The sequence below is a fragment of the Sporothrix schenckii genome (assembly GCF_000961545.1).
Source record: "Sporothrix schenckii 1099-18 chromosome Unknown Cont48, whole genome shotgun sequence".
Lineage (NCBI taxonomy): Eukaryota > Fungi > Ascomycota > Sordariomycetes > Ophiostomatales > Ophiostomataceae > Sporothrix > Sporothrix schenckii.
Window position 1 is genome coordinate 364,039 of NW_015971149.1, and position 22,834 is coordinate 386,872.

At 52.2% G+C, this 22,834-nt stretch overlaps 7 protein-coding genes across 7 annotated transcripts; 4 read left to right on the forward strand and 3 right to left on the reverse strand.

Annotated features, from left to right (window-relative positions):
- Nucleotides 1-297: 297 nt before the first annotated feature.
- SPSK_01049 (ATP-dependent RNA helicase DDX55/SPB4) lies at nucleotides 298-2,535 on the reverse strand (the record flags this gene model as incomplete). The annotated part of the gene is made up of 2 exons (XM_016727980.1): nucleotides 298-1,217; nucleotides 1,281-2,535. 2 exons carry the CDS (start codon nucleotides 2,533-2,535, stop codon nucleotides 298-300), a joined length of 2,175 nt encoding a protein of 724 aa, XP_016583955.1.
- Nucleotides 2,536-3,908: 1,373 nt separating this feature from the next.
- On the forward strand, nucleotides 3,909-5,243 carry SPSK_01155 (diacylglycerol kinase; the record flags this gene model as incomplete). Its single annotated transcript, XM_016728086.1, has 1 exon — nucleotides 3,909-5,243. The coding sequence occupies one exon, from the start codon at nucleotides 3,909-3,911 to the stop codon at nucleotides 5,241-5,243; it is 1,335 nt and encodes a 444-aa protein (XP_016583956.1).
- A 2,209-nt stretch (nucleotides 5,244-7,452) lies between these two features.
- Nucleotides 7,453-7,719, reverse strand: SPSK_01325 (uncharacterized protein; the record flags this gene model as incomplete). The annotated part of the gene is made up of 1 exon (XM_016728254.1): nucleotides 7,453-7,719. The coding sequence occupies one exon, from the start codon at nucleotides 7,717-7,719 to the stop codon at nucleotides 7,453-7,455; it is 267 nt and encodes an 88-aa protein (XP_016583957.1).
- Nucleotides 7,720-11,592: 3,873 nt separating this feature from the next.
- Nucleotides 11,593-12,537, forward strand: SPSK_01233 (uncharacterized protein; the record flags this gene model as incomplete). Its single annotated transcript, XM_016728164.1, has 3 exons — nucleotides 11,593-11,933; nucleotides 12,029-12,181; nucleotides 12,456-12,537. The coding sequence occupies 3 exons, from the start codon at nucleotides 11,593-11,595 to the stop codon at nucleotides 12,535-12,537; spliced, it is 576 nt and encodes a 191-aa protein (XP_016583958.1).
- Nucleotides 12,538-15,041: 2,504 nt separating this feature from the next.
- SPSK_01209 (uncharacterized protein) lies at nucleotides 15,042-16,112 on the reverse strand (the record flags this gene model as incomplete). The annotated part of the gene is made up of 1 exon (XM_016728140.1): nucleotides 15,042-16,112. One exon carries the CDS (start codon nucleotides 16,110-16,112, stop codon nucleotides 15,042-15,044), a length of 1,071 nt encoding a protein of 356 aa, XP_016583959.1.
- Nucleotides 16,113-19,914: 3,802 nt separating this feature from the next.
- Nucleotides 19,915-21,033, forward strand: SPSK_01199 (uncharacterized protein; the record flags this gene model as incomplete). The annotated part of the gene is made up of 1 exon (XM_016728130.1): nucleotides 19,915-21,033. One exon carries the CDS (start codon nucleotides 19,915-19,917, stop codon nucleotides 21,031-21,033), a length of 1,119 nt encoding a protein of 372 aa, XP_016583960.1.
- A 634-nt stretch (nucleotides 21,034-21,667) lies between these two features.
- Nucleotides 21,668-22,372, forward strand: SPSK_01262 (uncharacterized protein; the record flags this gene model as incomplete). Its single annotated transcript, XM_016728192.1, has 1 exon — nucleotides 21,668-22,372. One exon carries the CDS (start codon nucleotides 21,668-21,670, stop codon nucleotides 22,370-22,372), a length of 705 nt encoding a protein of 234 aa, XP_016583961.1.
- Nucleotides 22,373-22,834: the final 462 nt, after the last annotated feature.

Here is a 22,834-nt window from a genome sequence, read left to right on the forward strand (position 1 = left end):
AGATGGCTCATCGATGTCACCCAAGTGTCGGATCACGACTTAGGTTACGGTTTGGACATCGCTGAGACTGATAGGTTTTGTGATGGCCGAAATTTAGCATTAACATCTTGATACCCAAAATATTAGACTTTCCTCTTCCATTTTCGAGAAAGAAAAGACAGTAGATTTTTTTTTTAAAAAAACCTACATTTTAAGACGCGAACTAAACATATTACTATTGAAATACCCCATCGTTGCTTTATAGCTACCTGTAAATGCCCGTAAATGCTTCTCCGATAGTGACAGAAACCAACCAATCTAATCAGCAATACCAGCCCAGCCCTCGTCGTCGTTAGCAGCACCAGCTGCCTCAGACTCATTATTGTGTCGGATGCCTGCAACAATAGCCTCAATACGCTCTTGCTCTGCCCGCTCTTCAGGCGTCATCTGCGCCAGGCGCTCTGCATCCTTCTTGCGTCGCTTCTTGTCGCGCCGCTCTACGCGCACGTTGTCACGGTCCGCTTTACTGCTCCATGCCGTGTTGCGCTTCCGCTTCTCGAGCTGGGCCGCCCTTGCTGCTGCTGCCTCGGCGTCCAAGTCACGTTCGGCCGCCGCGAGCTCCATTGCCCGCATCTCCGCCTGGCGCGCCTTCTCCTTTGTCTTGTCCTTGAAGGGGATCGCACGCACGTCGATTTCACCCTCCAGACCCAACGACCGATCTGTGATCCCCGCCGCTCGAAGCTCCGGCATCTTGGGCAGCTGCACTAGGCCCCACGCATGGCCGAGGTCGACCCAGTCCACATCGGCAGGCCGGAAAATCGACGACGCCTGGTGCTCTTTGAAGGCACGGGCCCACGACACAAATGCGCGCCGGCCCAACTCATGGATTTCACGATCAGCCTTGACCTGATCGCGAATGGCCTTGGTAATTGCGGTTGCCGCCTCCCGGTCGGCACTACCGTCCGCTTCCTCGTTTGCCGGTAGGGCGCCGAGCACTCCGACCAGGTCAGGCACAACCACTCCTAGCAGCTCAACAGGAGTTTTCCGCACAGCCAGGAACGGAACGTAGCCCTCGGCCTCACGGCCTGGTCGTAGCATGGTGACGGCTAGACCACGACGGCCGGCACGGCCTGTGCGACCACAACGATGCAGGAAAGTCTTTGGGTCGGTTGGTGGGTCGATGTTGATCACGAGGTCAACGTTCGGTACGTCCAGGCCACGACTGGCGACATCCGTGGCTATGATATGTTAGCAACAAGCTCACTGCACAGAACAATAAGATGAGAAGATTGGACACGTACTCAACAAGATGCACGGCTTTGTAGACGACAAAAACCGCTCATATGCAATTTCGCGCACGTGCGGCTTCATCTTTCCATGCAGTGACAAAACAACGTAGCCTTCAGGCATAATGGCCGGCAGTACTGCTGAGAAGTACATGACGGCGAAGCAAGATGCCAGGAACACTAGTGTCCGCTGGGGTCTCGGTTCGATTTGTTCAAGCAGCTGTACCAGGCCCGGCAGTTTTTGGCTGGAGGGCAGCACCATATATGTGTTGAGTAGACTGGCTGGTGTTTTCTTCTCTTCGATTTCTAGAGCAAGCGCCGCAGCGTCTACTGTATGCTGGCCTCCCTTCTGTGCCTCTCTCTGTTTCGGTGTTTGTACTCGCACAGCAACGCGCTTCGGGTTTCTCAAGTTCATCTTGATCAGTTCGCTGATGGCTTCGTTGACCGATGCGGAACACAAGAATGTCCGCCGTTGTTTCGGGATAAACGCGAGAATGCGGCGCAGTTCGTTCGCAAAACCGAGGTCCAACAAGCGGTCGGCCTCGTCGAGCACAAGCGCCTCGAAGGATACTGTCGAGTTCACGACTTGACTAGACAACATCTCTGCTAATCGGCCGGGGGTGCCGATGAGAATGTTCGTGCCTTGGCGCACAAAGGTCGCCAAATCGCCACTGGCTTTGATCGATGCGCCGCTGATCACGAGCTGTGGTACGATCACGGCCTCGGCCGTCTCGGGTCGTCGGGTGTTTGCGAGCAAAGACGGTGCATCGGGGTCGTCCTCGCCAGCTATCCGTTTGCCGTCCGCAGAGAGACCCGATCCTGGCTTCTTCTTGCTTCCTTTGCCCTTGCCCCTTTTACTGTCCTCCTCCTCGTTCAGATGTTTCGATCGTGGTTGCAGGTATGGTAGAATAGCTGCTGATGGAGCATGGAACGCGATGAGCCCCAACAGCACACGGTGCAGCTGGACGGCCAGTTCTCGTGTCGGTGCTAGGATTACGGCCGCAACGTGTCCACGCTTGATCGGTGCGGCATCCTTATCGCCAAATCTCCTCAGGATGCGTGCAACAAGGGGGATCAGAAATGAAAGACTCTTTCCACTTCCTGTTGGCGCCTCCACGACAATATCAGAGTTGCCCAGAAAGAGTGGGATTGCAGCCGCCTGGGCTGGTGTGGGCTCGGTGAAACCCATGCTGGACACGGCCTCGAGGCACCACTCGGGCAGGCCCATGGCGTCCCATGACCGCGTACTCCGTTTTTTCACTGGCGCCATCGTAAGCCAGTGCGTGACGGCGGTCGTTGGTGCGACGCAAGAGAAAATGTGGTAGTTTCGGAGGCAGCGCCGGTCGCGATGGTCGGAATCAGTGAGGGAGTTGTGGCTCTTAAGGCGCGAGCGGTTGCGCCTTCCGAATATTCGCTGCAGCCGTTTGTCTTCGTTCTGTCGTTGAGATGTGGAGAAGGAAAGAGTAACCGGCCTAACCCAAGAAAGAGTGACCGGGTATCAAGTAAATAAAGTAGTTGCCCCTTCCGCCGGCGCAATAACGAGCACACCTCCAGTTAGAAGTTCGACGTCTTAAACTTTTTTTGGGGTTATCTTATCGCGAGTTTTCGAGAAGCAGAAGACATACAGTGCATATTACAGTGCTCCTAGGTAACATTGCTCTAAAGTTAAGGTTTGTACACTGTGCCATTATTATGGGGCATCAATTTATGAGGACCAATCAAAGGCCTTAGGTTCCTTCCGAAGCGACCGCAAATCTTTTCGAGAAGGTGCCAATCACCCCCATGTCAGCGCAAGAGTGGCAGCCACGCTGCTCGCCGCCTAAATTTTCGTTCCCTCCTATGTTGGCTGTATTTGGCGTCATGTCACGCTCCCACTCGCCACGCGACATCAACACCACACCAAGGCCACAATCTTTCCCCATGACCAGCGGCACCCAATCGCCGGGCCAATATCCTATCTGACACCTGTATTTCTTATATTATAGTCGGTTTCTTGCATTAACTTGTCTACTTCGTGGCAGTCTCCTTTCAGTTTCCTTTCCCTTCGGCGATCACAAGCCAAAAGGAAGACAGCCTCATCGGCCAACCGACCAGCAAACCAACCTGAACCGACTCGTTTCTCCACTGCCATAACCTCTGCCAATTCTGGGAAGCGTATAAGAAGGCGGTCTACCTTTCTTATCTCGCGGAATCCAGCAGAAGCGACCTATCCGCGTGCTGTCTCGAAGCACGCGAGCCCCCTTTTGTTGCACATCCGAAGTCACAATACTTCGCCCGACGAATCCGTCACCTCTCCACTCTTACCCTACCCTCACCTACTCAGCGGCCGAGCCCGACTCAGCCGCACTCTGCTTCGCAATCGTGGATCCGTTAGTTCAGTTTATCACCGACCTCTTCCAGACGTCCCGGCCAGCGCTGATCGCAGCGAACTCCGCCGCCCCGCAGTCCGCATCGTCTTATCGGGCCTCCAAAAAGACACATCCCCGCTCCTCTTCCTCGTCCTCCTGCTCGTCAGCATCGTCTACGTCTTCGTCTCCTGTGCACGCCCGGTACTTCTGGCTGTACCTGCAATTTTTCGACCCCCACCGTTTTCTTAGCGGCGTCATAACGACTCCTGTCCTGCCACCCTTTCCATATATCGGCATGTCGTCTGCAACCTCACAACGCCGGCGGCGGAGTATCCCGGCAACGCCGCGTGTTATCTCCCCGAGCCCAACGCCATCTGAACGGCAAGGATCACAAGAACTTGAAGGCGACGGCTCGTACAATGGACCGATGACACGGTCTGCTAGGAAACGATTGTCGACTCCTCAACCTTTCGAGGAAGAGTCGTATGATGAAGACGAGACAAATTCCGGCGATAAGACGGCAGAAGGAGAGAGAAGAGGAGCTGGCCGAGGCAGCAAAACCGCTGCAGCAGAGAGCAGCGACAGCAGTGGATCCGAACACCGTCGTGCTCGGACACGGAGCCGCAGCCCAATCATCACTCGGAGGCTGGGTGAGCTCACTCCTGTCAACGGTGGAAACGGCTCTAAGAAGGGCGCATCTGCAAGTGGTAGCGGCTCATCGTCGAAGAGCAGTAAAACAGCAGCATCGACAAACGGCAAGTCGTCGGATACCCAAAAGAACGGCCACCTGCGACCGCCGCCACTGAATGGCGTTCCGACCACTGGCAACTGGTGGCGTGAATTCAGCCGGAGTCCTAGCCCGCTTGGTCTGATCCCCATCCACCGGCACTGGCGGTCGTTTGTGCACAAGCATGAGGTGCCACGGAAGCTGCTCCACGTGTCCATCGGCTTCCTGGTTATGTGGCTTTATGCGTCGGGCACGCAGACTCGCTCGGTGTGCCCCTACCTGATGGGTGCACTGATTCCCATTGCTAGCGTCGATCTGCTTCGGCACCGTTACGCACCGTTCAACCGGCTGTATGTGCGACTACTGGGCGCCCTGATGCGCGAGAGCGAGTTCGACGGATACAACGGTGTCATCTTTTACCTTCTTGGTGCTTGGACCGTGCTGTACACCCTGCCCAAGGATGTCGGCGTTATAAGCGTCTTGTTACTGAGCTGGTGTGACACGGCAGCCAGCACATTCGGCCGCATGTATGGCCGCTACACGCCACGACTGCGTCGCGGCAAGTCACTTGCCGGCTCGACGGCTGCGTTCCTGGTCGGTGTGGCCACCTCCGCGTGGTTCTGGGGCTGGTTCTCCCAGACAATTGGCCCGATGCCCGGCGACGACGACTTTATGTTCAAGGGTACCCTCAGCCTGCCTTCCTCGGCCGTTTCGTATCTTGGCTGGGACGAGTCCGCCAAGACGAGCATCTCGGGCGCCCTGGCACTCGGCGTGGTGAGCCTGTGGTCGGGTTTTGTTGCATCTGCCAGCGAGGTAGTGGATATCTTTGGCTGGGACGACAACTTGACGATTCCTGTGCTGAGCGGCCTGGGCATCTGGGCTTTCCTGAAGGTGTTTGGTTAAAGATGGCATCCGTCTTTTCTCAGAGATCCATCGAGTATTCTAAGATTCACCTGCTCGATTCTCCCTCTTCGTTGGCGTTTTACTTCTTGTGTTTTACCAATAATTCATCGACACCTGCCCTTCCAATCTGCCTCCTTACCTCCTGTTTCTCTAAATATTTCGATTCTTGTCTCTATAATTCCAGCATCCCTTTACTACGCCAATCGAAGCGAGTTTCTCGCACAGGCGTTATGATTTACTCCCGTTGGACTCTTTTTCTTGTCTTTACATTTGCTCGCCTTTGCTCAGCCTCCCTGGTTCCCATTTTCAGAATAGATTGACGGGCCTTCTTTCACGGGGATGTGCTTTTTGGGAACCTTTCTTTTAAACGAGGCGAAGGCCCATCTTCTATTACCTACTTATTGTACCTTCCCTATAGCAGCGCATTTATTTCCTATGTCATTCTTTCCTAGCTTTGTGATTCAACTCACCTCATGAAATAGAAATCCTCTTTTTACTTACTACCGTACCACCAATCACTTCGGGCATATGTTGAGCAAGATTGCATGCTTCTCCTTCTAGGGAAACATACTAGGCGCCGAACCATCATGTTCTCCCGTATTCACATCCTTCACGCTCCGTATCGACGTGCCTCATATTAGCCTCGCCTCCGGCTTCCTGCTTGTTATTGATGAGCCGGACTCCTGCGGAAAATAACGCAACTGAGCCGGATCTACTGAACACGACATGCGGACTCGGAGTTCTTCTACCACTCTGTGACGGTCTCAATACCTCACGTTTTCTTCGCTCCGTAGCGGCTCATTCCAGATTCTAGCCTTCCCTTCAGGATTTGGCTTCGCATGTGGTGTTTGCCATGAGGTTTCCTCAGGCCTTCACAACGACCCAGCTGTTTCTACAGAGAATGCAATAGGACATGTGATGTCGCACAGGGATGTCACGAATTGCGGCACATACGTTCAGCCCCAATACGTCGTGTACATATCCCATTCTCTTCATCTTCTCTCCCGCGAGGCGTTTATGCATATCATCGCCATTGACGCTCGTGAGCGGCGCTGTTCACAACCTATGCCGTACTCGGTCCTCTTCTCAGGAGACAGCTCCAGCGTTTTCTGTACCGTGTTCTATGCCTTTCCTGAGGTTTTTTTTTTTTTCGCACTGGTTGTTTTTTTTTTAAAAAAAAAAAGAAAAAGAAAAAGAAAAAGAAAAAAGAAACACAAATTATTTTCCCATGTCTGACTGTGCTGGGTCTATGAGATCCAACGGCCAATGGGCACTGACCGGGTCTGGTCATGGGTGGGAGGGGAGACCTGCAGGATGAGGGGACACAAAAAGAGGGGGGTAATAATAAATTCGAGCGAGAGGTAAATCATCTATGGCGTGCAGTTTCGTCAACTCATACCAGAACAGACGCTTTGTCAATCTAGCTTGCTTGCAGAATCAGCCCTCCGTTTATTTGGTTCGACCACTGCCGACTTTTTGGGGACGGCCAGCCAAGTACTTAGGTTTTAAGAGAAAGAAAAAAGCACATATTGGCCCTGTGTCCTTCAATTTTTCGGTAGGGCACACAAATAGATCTGGCGATACGATCCGACGTTCTCTTTGTTGCTGTTGTTTTGACCCTTACTCTCCCATTTTCCGGTGCAATTTTTTGCAAAGGCATGAAATATGTCCTGCAGCTTGACTTGCCCAGCGATCCTTTATTGTAGATTCGCACAAAGTAAATTTAAAGTAGTTTCACATGGCGGACTGCACAGGTAACTCGATCGTATCTATACGCAGGGCCACAACGTCAAGCCGTTGTCCTTCCCCACAAGCGGACAACCCATTTTTGTCCTGTATAATCCTGCCTGCACGTCTTATGTATTGTTTCAATTTTTTAAACAAAAAAATAAAATAAAAATTCTTCTTCCTGCCCACAAACCTCCCGCCGCATTGCAATCACCTTAACCACTACCAAGTAATACGCAATGCATCCTGTTACCGGCTCTCCTGCCTACGCTTTGCATATTTTAGTCCTCTCTAGCCTACTCGTCGTGCCTTAGCTCGGAGACCCGGTTGTTTTGGCTTCATTCTCACTCCTCTGCCCGGACTTCCCTCGTCGCTGTTTTTTATGAGTCCTTTTCAACCTGTATTTCTTGATTCAATTCTCCATCAAAGTGTACTTCGCATTGTGAGACCCTTGTATGGAAAACCCCTTTTGCACTCATTTTCACCTGAAGAATTCAAACGTGCCTCGTTCTGGGATCTGCCTGAGAGAGAACGCCGCGTTGGAGAAGATCTGCTCCGTCAACGATCGTTGTTTGCCTATTTTCTGCTCTGGCACCTTTCCATTCTTTATTTTATTTGGTTGATTCTCTCCGTGCTTTTCCTGTTCCCATTTACCGTCTTCGATCCAATCTACCCACACCCCCCCTCCCTGAACGCCTTGCTCGCCCTCTTCGTGCTCGTCTTGCTCCGTGGGATAGTTGCTTGACATTGCCTACTTGGGTCGAGGCACAGAACATGACAGAATAAAACGACGAGGCGTAGTAATGCTACAGTTCCACAGAAAAGAGACATCGATAAATTCGGCTGAGATGAAAAAACTAGCCACACAGAAGAGGAGAAATTCAGAGAGCCATGGAGAAAATGCAGACCTGATTCCGTCTTTTTCATTCTGTCCAATAACAACCCAAGAAATGCTATATCCGGGGCGCCGTTCTTTCTGCCTTCGCTGTCCGTTCTTCCACCATCTCGCTCTCTGACCTGGTACCACTGTTTGGTTTTGTTCTCGACCCTCTTATGCGGCCATCACATTATGGCCAATGATATCGTCTTCTCACCAGTTGAAGAGGAGAGCCCCTCCACGCTCCACCCCCTCGTAGGCTCATCGTCCATCTGTTCTTGTCACACGGGAGGCCGGTCGCATGTGTGGGAAGGCACCGCTCTTTCCTTGTCCTGTTGTTCCTTTCTGAGAGTGGTTGTCATAGTAGTTCCTTCCATGCAGGAGACAATCGACATCTTGCACCTACTTCATGTGCTCTGCGCTCTTGCTCCCCAGGACGACACACACACATGCACCGGTACTCATCTTGTATATTTCAAATTCTTGCACAGATCCGGATTTGCACATCCCGGCCGGGTCTCGTTCTCTCTTCCCTTTCGCCTATAGCCGGCATTGCGTCGTTCCCTTTCTGCCAACGCATCCTTGCAGGGCATGAGCAGACGGGTGGTGGCAGAAGAACAGGCAACGACGACATGCTATTGAAGCAGCCAAAAAAGACGAATGGGAAGGCGCGAGATGATAAAGGAGGGAGGGGTGGTAACTGCAGACAAAGGAGGAAACCACGCCCGACACCTGCACTCCTGCCTGATGAACGGACAGACAGATTGAACCTGTTTGTTCCTGCCTCCGCCTCTAGTCTGCGTATCGCCCTTTCGTATCCCCAGCCATTATGCTCTTGCCGTGTACGGCATCCGAGAAACTTCAGGACAAGAAAGGAAAGAACCACGGCGTAACGCTCTGGAAATAGCAAGGACTAACCACGAAAAGGAGACATGATCACCATCTCACCAATCCAAAAACCAACACTTCCCCTGACAAAAACATCAACCGAAAACTCTTCATTGCAAACGCTTAAGGTAATTGAATGATGCCGGTCCACACGGCGTAAAACAGGCCGCAATACACACCCCTTCTCCATAAGCCGTCAACTCCGCCGCCCGGTCCCAGTCTCGCACGCTGTGCACACGGAAACAACATGCCAGATCCGACAGTGACTTTTCTGCACCGGCGCCCTTGTTCGGTTGTCCCCTCTTTTTTTATTTTTTTTATCCTGCACTTCTGTCTTCTGCTCGTCGCCTATTCTTTCACACCCCCTCCCTTTCGACCTGCTCCCACACCTTCTCGCACCCTATTCCAAGACGGGATGGCCGCCTGCAGATGTCTCACCCCAGAAGTCTTCGCAACCGATGTACTGTACTTGTTGCCGTCTTTCCTCGTCTGGCTCGTTTTCGACCCCTCGCCCAGCGGCGGATTTTCTTTCTGTCGTCACACTTCCGTTACCCGTGTTTCGCCGCTGTCGTCTCCCATTATCTATGCGGCTAAGCCTGGTTCTGCCTCCGTTTGTCGTTCACCGTTTTAGTCTCTTCCGGTCCCAGTCTGGACCTTGGATTCTGACATGTTCCTCCTTTCCATTGCAAGCAAATCTCGCTGGCTCCTCACCGTTTTAGGTATATCTGATTTACAGTAACTTGCCCCCATTATCCTCATCTACTTTACCACTTTTATACGGCCCAATGCTCCGGGTTACCTCATTACCCCTTTGCCTCATCCTGAGGCCTCTGCTCATATCATATATTGTCTCGGTTTAGCCTTTGTCATTCCATGACGTGAATATCTATGCATTGCCAGTGATCGTTTGGGCAAACACAGATATTCTAGCCGCATGCGCACAGTCTTGTCTCGCCTTCATTGAAACTTGGTGCTTCTTATCCTCGCCTTCAATTCCTCCATCCCGTCTAGTGTCTCCATGGCCAGTCACTGTTAGCCTATTTCGATGGTCTGCCCACCTTTCCTTCCATGCCAAAATACAGCCATTGACAAACCTCCGCCAGCCGTCACGCCGACAACCAATGCATCGCCGCGTTGGTTGTGCTTCTTTTCTATTATTTGCCATCGCCTCCGCACATGCCCTTTGTTGCCTGGCTTTCCGAGCATCCTTGCTAGTTTGATACTTTCCTTTCCAGACCACCATTTGCTCTTCGTGCTTCGTACTCTTTGGCTCCTATCTTGGCTTGTCGTCACCGACATCATTCTACGTCCACGCCCCCGTCTTCATTTCCTTTTTTCGTCTTTTGTCTCGGAGTCCCTCTTGTCCCCGCTTCCTCCATTGCCATGGCTTGTTTTTCGTTTGTCAAGTTTTTTGTGCCGCATGATCAGCTTTCCCACCCTCATGTTTGCTTGATATCCACTCTAACACACACCTGCCGGATCAACGGCCAACAAAACATATGTCTCGCTCAACGTTTTCCTTATTATGATGGTGGCTTCTTTTTACTTTTATTAGAGATTTTGGTGCTTGCAAGCCTATATGTTTTTATTTCCTAGTCCTTTGCTGTCGTAGCCGCTCTTTGTCGGCTTTCTCACCTACATAAACCTCCCCCTGGTTGGCCACCAACCTCATTATCGCCTTATTTTCTTTTTAAAAAATATTTCACACCCTTTACAATTTGCAATTCGTGTTTGCAAGCTCGTCACATTCAATTCCAATTTTCCCTTCAGTCTTTATGTACACCCCCATCCACTAGGGGCCCATGTGTTGTCTCAACACCCTCTCATTTTTCGCCTCTTGTCTCTGAATTCTTACATACCCCCTTACCGTTGGCAGCGTCCTTCCAACGGCTGCTATCGCACCTCATATCCACCAATATTGCCTTTTATATTTTGTTTGTCTTGGTCTCGGCACATCCTTGCAAGCGTTCCAACCCCTCTTTGTGAACCTTCAGTCTTCATTTTTTTCACATTCTCCTTCTCCTTCGCTTGCGCCTTCTTCCCTTTACATTTTTCTGGTCCGAGCGATATCCTAGGACAAGCTACGCACCATTTATCTCTCAACATATCAGCTGGATCATCTCGTCGATCGCCACACTTCTCGACTTAGGCTGTTCCTGTGCCCTCTAAGTTGCATGTCAACATTGCGGCATTGATACGCCCTGTCCACAGAAAACGTACATACATTGTGAGTAACGTACACGTATGTACACAGAGTGTTTATACGGACATGTCGTTCTCTGCCCCCGCCACCCTCCCCTCACTCTTCATCATACAACTACCCCTTCCTCACACCTTTTTGCCTTTGCTCTTTCTCCGTTTTGTTTTCACTTCCATAACCGCCCCTTGTCTTGCCTTGCCGCTTTTTGCGTGCCCCCACCCTACTCTGCCTCTGACCTTTATATCTCAGTTACTTCTCTCCGGTTCCGTTTCTCGGCCTCTACTTGCCTTTGAAGCCAAGCGGGGTCACGCCTTTCTTCTCATACTTAACGAATCGAGTCCTTCTCTCTTATCCTCTTCTTCTCGAAAGAAGCCGACACGAAGCCGATCAAGATGGCTCGAAAAAGTATAAATATGTCTCTTCTCTCCCGAGTTGACATCTGTCTTCTCCTCTCTTTCTCTTCTTCTTTTTTTCTTTCTCTCTTTCTCCTCCTCATCGTCCTCAACACCATCTTCACATCACCTTTACTTCTTAACTCATATCTTCGTCTTTCCAACGCTCTCAGACATTACATTTTCAGTCTCACACGTTCTTTTTCCACATCCCGCAAGAACGAACCACATTTGTCTTCTATATCTCCAGCTCTCTCCGACATCATGTCTTCTTACAGCTCCCATATGTACACCAACACACTTCCCATGCCCGTCCCCGGCAAGGATGAGTATGCTGGTTACTATCATGGATACCATAGCGGGAACAGTGTCTACTCGGTGTCGCCGCCCGAGTCTGAGAACGTGAGCTCCGCCTCTGGAAGCGCCTCATACGGCGTCCAGCCTGGCTATTCCACTACCGCAAGCTACGCTGGCAGCATGCAGGGCGATTATGACAGCTCCATGTCTGCAAGCGGTGTGGATTTCAATGACTACATGCAAGAACGTTTCAACGACACGTTCAACCCCATTCCGCTTGACAAGAACGTGGCGATGCAGGCGCAAGCGTGAGTACAGTCGCCCACCCGCAAGAAAACACTAGAAAGTGCCGCACTGGACAAGTGACAAAGCGACGAACCTTGTAGCTAACATAAATTTCCAGATCTGGTCGCTTGAATGACAAGCACCGTGAGCTCATGGAGCTTCAGGCGAAGGCGCAGGCTCGTCTTTCCAAAGTGCGCACTCGGTTCGCCGACGGCATGCGCGATGCGCGCGAAGTGCGCGCAGATTTAGAGTGGTCGCAGAAGAAATTGACGTAAGTTTTCAACCGAGTGTTTTCTGAGTTGCCGTTGGAGGCGCACAAAATTTTCGTCGGGTGATTTTAGCCCTCCTGTTGAAACTGGCTCGGTGGCCATCGTCGAGCAGGTGATTTGCCGAATTAGGCAATTTTGCCTTACGACTTCACTTCAGCTTGCACCAAACTTTCGCGAGCTGAGAGGAGGCAAGGGCAAAATCATCACACTGCATTAGATGGCAGTGAAAGAAACCGTAAGATTGTGAGTTTGAAGCTGACAAGTCGAAAAATACAGGACCTTGAACTCGAAGGCGGCGAAGAAGTACCCCAAGGAGTATAAGAAGGCTCGTGAGCGGTACCCTTCCCCGGACTACTAAATGCATGGAGCCGCACCGGTTCAACGGGAGGCGCCTGAACCCGCCCCCCCTGCATTTAGCGTTCATTCGATTTCCTCCGGCATTTCACCCGGAAACCTTATTTCTCGCATGTCGTTTCTCTAATACATTACGCACCCCTTTCTCATTTGCCTTTCAAGCGACCAGGGGCAGCATCTTGTATACACCCCACCACCATCTTTTTGCGCCTCGAGCCGCTTCCCCACCACTATCAATTTCTGTTTTCGGATCCTTGCGTTTCCTGCCAGGGAGCAACGTGCGACGAGGTTCGAACAGCGACGATGACACCTGCTGCAGAACAAAAAGTTGGGGTCGATCGAATAGAATCGGCGGATATATCGTCTTTCACACGAGCAGCCGATGAAGAGCTGTGGTGGCCATGTCTATTGCATTTGGCGGGATTTTGGAAACTTTTTTTTGGCCGGCGTTGCATTTTTGCTACTGATTTTATTATTCTCTTACTCTTTGGCAGTTTTCCAACCTGCGCAATTTTTTCTGCGCGGGGTTGGCCTTTCACGACGTTACGAATTATGATTGGGCAGAATGAGACGGATATTGACAGGAGAATCGACGAGAAGTACTGTACAAAGCCCTTTCTGGGAAGTTGGGTGGGTGGGAGCACCCGTTCGGCAAGCGCCAGGGCTGCAGTAGCCCGCTGGGGAAGCGTCCATCGCTCTTACACGCCCCCTCCATTCTCTCTCGAGGTCTCGCATGCTGCAAGGGACAGCCGGGAGAGCATGGAAGGCGTGCTGTGTAGCAGGCGGCTTGGAGAAGCGACGAGGGAGGGGGAGTGTGCTTTTGGGGCTGCCAATGGCCACTGGGAAATTTCAGAGCAGCCAGCGAGCGACCGAGTGCATTGGGGGGTGTAAGTGAGCGCGCTTATAAAGCGGGCACTGGCAGGTATTGGCACACAGGCGTCTGCACTTGAGATCGGGGGATCTGGCCAGCAGCGAGGAGGGGTGACAAAACGGTGACTGGCGGAGAAAACGGAAGACGGGAAGGTTTGGCACAGCGACATGGAAACGGTGGCGGCGACCTTATGAACCCATCTCTATATAGCATTTCTGATAGCCCGTGGGAGACGGTGGTGACGAGGACGCCATACCATTCCGGGGGACGCTGGCTCGGACCAGGAGAGCGAGTAGACCACGAGCCAGAAGACAGCGATCGTGCTTGCTTGGTGGCCGTGCTGTGGATGACGGTTTTGTGGGCGAGCTGACTTTCTCATTTGGCCCTGGGAAGGGGAGGCTGGCAGTGTGTCATGGGATGGCGGTTTCTGGGGGGACAGTGTAGTGGGCTTTGTACTGTATGTCTCCTTTCGAGTGTGCTTCTGTGATTTGCTAGTTACGAGAACGACACTAGAGTAATGAATACGTCTCTGTAACAAGGCTCTGTAGGTGTGCGTAGGTAATATCTGTAAACCTGTAGAAGGGGTAGATGTGCCACATCATCTCTGTGTGGCTTTTGTGCGTGTGCGTGCGTGTGTGCGTGAGTGGTCGCAGATGCGTGGGTATATTGATATGCGTGATGTAGGAGGTGGTGTAAGTGTCGATGCAGCATGAGATGTCGCCTCCCACCTCCCACCTCCACTGCATCACCCCCAATTAATGCCGCCCTAGCTCTCTTCTGCCCTTCCCCTCCCTGACATAGACCAAAGGAACATGGAGTCTTTAATTGTCTTTTATTCATTCTTTTCATTTCTTTCTCTTTCTCCTTTATCAGCTGGTCCCATTAGCCCTCTTGCATTCCACTTCGGTCGTGCATCTCAATGCGTGTTTTTCTTTATTCCTTTGCTCGACCCATCCTGGTCGGGCACCGCTGCCTTGGATTTGGCGTTGCGTGTGCTCCCAACAACGCTTTCTGTACCACCCCACGTGTGCCCATCGCCTTATCCGCCTTTTTCGGGTTTGTTTTCTTTTTACCCCTGACACAACCGATATCACGTGATGTGAGTTTCTTCAAAGATGCTGGTTGGCGATTGGGTGTCAGAGACACAGGAACTACCATTAATAGGTCCAGTGGCAAGGGGCAGGATTGGGCAGGGAAGAGATTAGGCTATTGTAGAGTGTGCGAATGGTAACGGACAGAGGCTTTATGCAGTTGTTACACGTCAGGGGAAGCCAAACGACATCGCTAAACGAAATCACAGAGGCGGTGCAACATGCAGGAAGTGGTAAGTGGTCGATCGGGCAGCGTGCTTGATTGCGGTACGCCAGATGACAAGAGGACAGGCCAAACGTTAGGCAGGGATTTGACTTCGTTGAGCTGGGTAGGGAAGGTGGAAATCTGGCAGAGTAAAGATTGATGTAATGTCGGATAACCAAGGGGTAAGAGCCGAGATTGCCCTAACCAGTGGTTCGATTTCAATCAGCCTGATTGTTAAGTTCCCTAGGATCGCTTTAGATGGCTGGGTATAAAATTGAGCGCGTCTTGTCGAAGAAGAAAAATACTGATGAGCATGGCGGAGTGCTATAATCCAGTCGACATCATGGTTGTCCAGCACGGGCATGGCCCCGTCTGAGCCAACTGCCGCCGCATGGCGGAAGTCCCAGTTTGTCCTCAATACGGGCCCAGGGGTTCTCGTTGCTGGTGAGGTCATAGTAGCCGGCCCACCAGTCCCGCTGGTGACCGTGGCCGTGGCTGTGGCCGTGGCCGTGACCAGGTCCTCGACCGCCCCGCCCTTGCCCTTGTCCGCGGCCTTGCCACTCACCACGGCTGTCCGTCGAACCAAATTGGGGCGAGCCATCGTCCATCCGCGAGTCGGCATCCTCGTTGCCGGCGGCATCTCGAGCACTGACCTGTGAGCCAACACCGGGCACTAGGTCGAGGTTAAATCCGTGCCGGTCACCGGGGCGTATGCATCCATGGCGGTGAGGGCCAGTCGAGTGGGCCGCGCCGTCCAGCTGCGGATTGGCTGCGGCGGCGGCTGCAGCAGGTGGCACTCCATAGGTGGCATTACCGGCAGCCACAACGGCGTCAATCCGGGCTTGGAGCCTGGCCGGATCTACTTCAGCATCCCCGGCAAGCCCGTCTGGCTCACCGAGATGATCTCGTACCTCACCAATAGGTCTTGAGGTATCAAGGTATTGTGGACCCGGCTCTTCTCCGTCTGCGTATGTGTCGGTCTCGAGGTCGACGCCGCCGCTTGTGTCCTGGTCCTCCTGCCCGTCTTCCTCCGCATCGTCGAGGTCAATCTCGTCCGTGTTGATGACGTTCGTTGGCGGCGGCAGTTTCATGGACGGTTTTGCGCTGCCGGCCTGGGGAGGGTCGAGGGGAAGGCTACTTGACGTTGTCATGTCTGGCGAAGGCGCAACTGTCTTTGCTGGTCGTGGGGTCAGCCTTGTCACGTTAGCACCAGTGCCTGACGAATTCGGCGGTAAACGTGCGGGCGGGCGGCCGTCGCGTGGTGTGCCGACGATGGCGTCGGCCTGGGGATTGAACCGCCGCTTCTTATTTGGCGGAACTTGTGCGCCAAAGCTAGAAAAGCCCATGGCGGCAGCGACGGCAGCCGAGTCGAGCTCGTCAACATCAATGCCGTTTTCTTGTTCGGATGCCATGCTGTCTTTGTGCTTGGTAAAAGTTTAGAAAGATGGGTGAGAGGAAGGGAGGGTAGTGAGGAATAAGGAAGAAGGTGAAGACGTATGTAGGACGTTCCCTCGCGTCGGCAAAGTGGAGCGAATGTGAAGTCGCGATCGGGAACGGCGGGTAGCTCCTGCCGGACGCAAATCGCGCGAGGCGGCGTGTGAGGAAGGAGGCGACGTTGTGCAGCAGCTGGTCGAAACAGGAAGGAGACGACTTAGACGCCGCAGGAGGTCGGCGTAAGAAGGTGCGATGTCGCGGCTTGAAGAGGCCCAATTACTAATTTGCCTGTGTTGTCACTCGCGATGCGATGCGCATGCTCGCCTTTTTTTTTTTTTTGGTTGATAGGTAATTTTTGGTAGGTCATTTTGCGGGGAGGGACTACGTAGCATCCGACACGCTAATTTTCCGCTGTAAAAGCACTTGTTGGAGAAAAGTGGGCTTCTTCACTCACAATTGGTGTGCATTACGACACAAGACCAACAATGACCAGAACTGTTTGAACCTTTTTTGCACGACGAGCTGCACTCGGCATTGGGGTCTTGCTGCCTGGGAAGCTTCATGATGCAGCAACTCCATTGAAAGACAGTTGCCATTGGCCACGTCGTAGCTCCTACAGTGAGCAGCATATTCTGTATAGATACATAACGCGGTAAGTGTACGAAGTACGTGCCACTTAAATGTTCTTGGCGCGATTTACGCTACCTTTGCACGATTCTGTCGAATACAAGTTATGACCAATTGGTGATGGTTATTGTGTCTTACACAGCTGTTGAATTCTCGCTACATCCATAAAAGCCTCATGTCTTTCGTTTCAGCCTGGAGCGCCTGAGTTGAACGTCACGTGTAAAGTCACGTGCTATGGCTCGTGACCCGATTCGGCCACACTTGCTCTCCCGTTGGCGATCGCTTCGGCGTCGCGTTAATCCCAATGCGTCGTGTAAATTTGCGGGAAGACCAGGGAGTCTTCCATTCTTGTTTGGCTTTTGCCTTTTCATACGACTCTGCAAATAGTGCTGTTCGAAGCCTTGTTGATCGAGAATAAGGAAAAGTAAGGAGTTGCCTCTGTAGAGGAAGGAACAATGTCTGGTGGATGGTGGTGGAACATTGTTCTGAATATTTGTGTCGCAACAAAATTTATGCAGTGCACGTTGAACGTCATAGTCTCTCCGCACGCCCTCGAGCTCGTCTCCGTGGACGTCCCTGCATATTTCTGCTTTCATCTTTGCGTGTTTTAGAACGCGGGCCCAGCCTTGCCAAGACTCCCTGGTGAGTCTGGGAGCCGATTTCAACCTACATCGTATTTGACGTGCCAAGACCACAGTTGGAGATCAGAAGCTAAATCTGACCCCAAACCGGTTGTTGGAGAAGCGAAAAGCAAACTTTGTGAGTCTCGGAGATACAAAAGCAGCAATGAGGAGGGGCATTGCAAAAAGGGGTGGCCAGCTGGAGCGGAGGCCAGACACAAGTAAATCAACCTCGCCTAGCAAGTTGCAAAAGTAACCTTTGCCTGCATCACAGTGTCTTGCGTGCTGACATCGGGCAACAGCAGATCAACTGCGAGACAACTGTACACATTCTTTCTGCAGTGAAAGAACGTGCTTCGCTGATAGGCTACTAAGGAAGGCCGGGCACAATCTCTGGGGCACACCAAGTTTGCCTTGGTCGCCCGCTACATTTGAAGGTACTACGGTGGCTCAATGTGTAGAAACAATTTATTCCCTCAAAATTTGACCCGTGCATCATGCCATACTCGGTCGTTGCGCTGCCATTTTTTCTGGAATGTCCGAAGGCAGGTAAGGGATGTGACCAGGTCTGCCCGAGTCGCTGGAAAACAAGTGATAGACCTGACATGACGAATTCTTGGTTGCACAACTCTGCCTAGTCGTATCTCACCAGCTTACCTACCTCCCCATAATTGTCTGATGGAAGAACTCGCAAACTCTGTTCCCAAGATCTCGGGTGTCATTGCGATGCATTGTATTTAAGCATCTGCGCGAAATGACAAAAAGAGTGCCGACCCGCCACCTTGTGCCATTGGTGACACGATTTTCCAATCCTGTAATGCAACGCAAACTGCACGTCGATGTGCATGTCGACCGTTCTGTTAGACATTAAGATGGCGCTCTCGGAACTTGACCAACGGACGCTATGAACTTGTTCCAAACGGCGACCCACCTTAAACGAAGGCTGTGGTCTAGGCCAAACTTGTTTTGTTCCTTTATCGTACTCTTCCTCGCCCAATACGAAGTACGAAGCTTCGCCTCGACGCATCCGCCACTTTTTGCCAAGAACATTGGCACCGACCACGGTTGCTGTCAGCACCTCGCTCCAGTCAAAGGCAAGACAAGAGAGGAAATAGGGGCACAAAAATGAAAAAGAAAAAGAAACGGTCCTGCAGGATTGGAGGGATTCGCTGCAAATTGACAGCACCAAGACTCAGCCCGCAGTACCGCCAACAGATTGTTGGAAATGGGTATCCACACAGTGGGGCAGATGGAGGATTCAGCTCGTACGAAGTAGGTGCTTTATGCTATCTTGGTGTGCGACCCTGTTTCAAGAGTCCCAGTATTCCTGTGAAGACTACAGTTGTGTGTTTACAAAACATGCGTCTCTTTCCTTTCCTCCCTGCCAAGCTTTGGAGGTGAACTCGCGAATTAAGCCACTTTGTGGTGGGGAGTTTTGTCGTTGCCCATCTCTTTGTACCTTTTTTGCGTAGCTAAAATACCAATACGCCATACAGCGTAGCCGCAGTTCTTTTGACGTATGTCGTGCTTTGTACCATTGACACCGTCTCGCTAAAAACCAAGATAGTCCCATCGACTATTTATCTATTTATCTACTCTCTGTTTGGGGGTCGGGAGTGCTAGCCATGGCCATGCGGTATATTTCTTGGCAGCGTTTACTTGACGGCTACTGGCAAGAATCGTGAACGTGGGTGAGAAAGGAAAGGGGCTTAAGAAAAGAGACAGAAAGAGTGTAATAATCTTACCATGGCTATTCCGTCTTTCAGTGGGAGGTTGTGGCACAAAGCGGTCTTTTATCAATACTCACAAATGACAATGCTGACCCTTTTAACCCACAGTGGCCGGTGGTGAGATTGATTGCTGATGCCGTTATGCTCTACGTAATGTGTGCTTTTCTCTTTCAACGTTCCATTCTTCTCCGTATCACATTCTTTGACCAGGTAACTACATCGCCCAAAATGAAATTTAGCGAGACGGTCTATTGGACTTTTAAAACAGTTTCGCTTTGTTCAGCGCGCTGGGAACAGCTGTATTCGTCACACAAAAATACATCTGGAATTCTGATATCCCTTTGCGTGTTGGCGCCAAAGAAAACTATTGAAACGTCGCTTTAAATAAAAGACAGAATACGTCTGGTGCTACGAGTGTAAATAAGATATGTAAAAAGCAAACCGTAATACTTTGTAAGGGTTACTCAATCCCTGCTGTTCCTTTCTATTTTTGCATGACAGCTACTGCCAGACCATTAGTACTGGCAGTGCTCTCCTACGCAGTGTTTAAGGGGTCTCGTCCGCAGCCCCCCTTATGCTGGTGAATCCTACAAAAAATTAGAAAAACACTCAAAGGATTCCCGCTGACTGCCTGTGCTGTGACCCGTAATTCGTATTTGCATTCACAATGCAACCACTTGCGTGCTTTCCGTGGACAGTTTCTCCCCAACTATGATCTGGCCGGAGCCTTGCATCCCCCTCGTCTCTCTCTTTTGTGTCCTTTCAGACTATCGGTTCACCCTTTGGTGCTCTTGCCATCCACAATGATTTCCAAATTCGCGGCCCTCAGGGCGTCCATGACGACGGCCACCGAAAACACGGGCCGTTTGGTCAGCTCTCGTGTGCTCAAGGCGGTGTTGGTGATCATGGTCGTCTGGGTGGTTTCCTTCAGTGCCCTTAATAACATCGACACCTTGACCGGACGACGTGTTGAGAAGAACAGGGGCGCATTCGACCGTCTCGCACACGGCGGACCGCAAACAAAAAACCATCCACAGACATCGACGCAGGGGCACGTATCCGACACAGACGTACCAGCACTGCAGACACCATCACGACCTCACGACACCCTCATCACCTATGTGTACGCTGAGTCTAAGTTTGGCCGCGAGAACCTCGCGTACTTTGTCCAGATCGGTCTGCACCGCGCCGCCGACTTTGTCTTCATCTTCAACGGCGAGTCCGACGCGCCCAACCTCCTACCCGACTGGGACAACATCCGCGTCGTCCGCCGCAACAACACCTGCTACGACATGGGCGCCGTAGGCGAAGTGCTGCGGACCAACAACCTGTGGAAGAGCTACACCAAGTTTATGAGTATCAACTCCAGCCTGCGCGGGCCCTTTATCCCCTACTGGTCCGGCGGCTGCTGGACCGACCTGTACCTCAATAAGATCACCGACACCGTTAAGTTTGTCGGCCTGACGGTCAACTGCCATCCGCGTCCGCACGTCCAGTCCATGATCTTTGCCACCGACGAGACGGGCATGTCCATCTTGCTCGACCCGGACCATGCAACCTCAGGCGTGGCCGATAAGTTCGGCGGCGCCGACGACCCTGTCGGCCTCACCGGCTGTTACAACAACCACCGCGCTGCCGTCCACTCCGAGGTTGGCCTGACTACGCTGATCCAGAACGCCGGCTACGCCGTCGACGTCATGATGGCCGCGATGCACCAAGAGACAAGCCTCGAGGCGTACTGCAATGCCACGCACAGCGATGATGTTCTGTTCAACGATGCCTACTTTGGCTTCAACGTCCACCCCTACGAGACCATTTTCATGAAGACGAACCGCGACATCGATCCGGTGGCCATTAAGAAGCTCTCCGAGTGGCATCTGAAGCGAAACCTGACCTCCCAGACGCTGTGCCCAGCACGGTGACATGCACTATTCTGTCGCTTGACCTTTTGCTATTATGTTTGATTGTATTGTATTGTCTTGTTTTCCTGTTTGTCTAAAATTAGAAGGCATTTTTGGTTGGGAATTGAAAGCGGCTTGGGAAAGATGTTTGTTTCGTACGATTGGTGTGGTATAACACCCTCGCAATGCTGTTATACTTCATGATGTATACACTTTGACTTCACTTAGCGTTGAAGCTGTCAATTGATAGATCATTTATACGAGGAAAGCTCGGGCAACTGCCTTCACATAATACAGTGCTTCGTGGAACACACTAAAAGTGGGCCCGATCTGCAGCATCCGCCTTCCCGGAATGGTCTTCCGTGCCTGTGTTTGAAGAGCGTGGCAGGTACGGAGCCATTGCGCGAAAGGGCGACCGACGTCAGTTTCCAAGAACACAACGTTAACGGGCGGCTGCAAATTGCGTCGATTGTCCGATCATTTTGCTTTTGCCTACTATCCTATATTGAAGTCGTTTATTGCCTTGCCGCCCCTTTCCCGGTCGTAAGCATCGTTCGCCCTGAAGCTGCAAACTAGCTTACAAACTAGCTGGCGTCCACATCGTTGCCGTCATCGCATCTACGCACCTCGCACCGTATCACACTTCACCACAGCCATGGCTTCAACAGAACCGACGTCAGCTTCAGCGCCGGCCACAACACCACTTGCAGTACCGGCGGCTGTCCCTGGGTCTACGCCAGCGACCCCCGCGGCAGCCGCCATTATCCTGCGGACGCCGTCCAAGTACATCACGTCGTCGTCTCCCGCTTCTCCCTCTGCGTTCAAGGCACCCCCGGCCGAGTGGCTCGTCCGCACCTGGTCCGTCACCCACTCCACCCTCAGCATGTGGCGCTCCGCCCAGAACGTCCGCATCAGCTACCGCCTGCTGCCCGACGACGCCAGCGGCCGCCCGCGCAACGAGGACCGCGTCGAGTACGAGTCAAACAAGGGCACAGGGCCGAAAAAGATCAAGTCGGTGGAGGGCACCAACCTCATGGGGACCGACGGCACGTTTGACTGGCGCGGCAAGAGCTGGCTGTTCTTCGTCACGAGCCACTGGGAGATTCTGGGCTGGGGCGAGCGGCCGGTGGCCGGCGGCGCGCCGGGCGAGGTGGAGCGGTGGGTGGTAACGTGGTTTGCGCCGACGCTCTTCACCAAAGAGGGCATCGACTTCTACAGCGACCGACGCGAAGGGCTGAGTGCCGAGACCGCAGCAGCGCTGCAGACGGCCATTGCCACGACGGCGCAGTGGCCGGCCCCGCTGGCGACGCTGGCCAAGGATCTGCTACCGGTCGACATCAACCTGCCCTGGGCAGAGTGAGATGTGCAGCAGCAGCGAGATGACGCTCTTGGGAGAGTGGGCTACGTGGGCAGAAACACGATGCCTTTCTCTGTCAAATGAATATGTGTTGTCATTGTACTGCAAGTTCTGTTTCGTGTTCGTTTGAGTTTGATTTGTTCGCTTCCATTAAACTAAATGTAGTATGCTCGCACGTGGTAATCTATCAATTCCATCCCATATACCAGGATATTCTGCCCTTTGAGAAACATCCTCCGTGTCCCAGTGTTCCAGATCCTGTCCTGTGCTCCACGTTCCTTGTTTCCATGCACCGTTGCTTTGGCCCATTTGCCAAGAGCGTGACAAACAAGAAGAACAATACAGAAGCTAAAAGACACAAAAAGAGACACACATACAACGCCCTGAGCGTACCGGTATATAAAGCCGTAGAACATGCTCGAAATAAATGGCTGTAAATAGAAAAGTAAAATCGTTTCCTTCGTA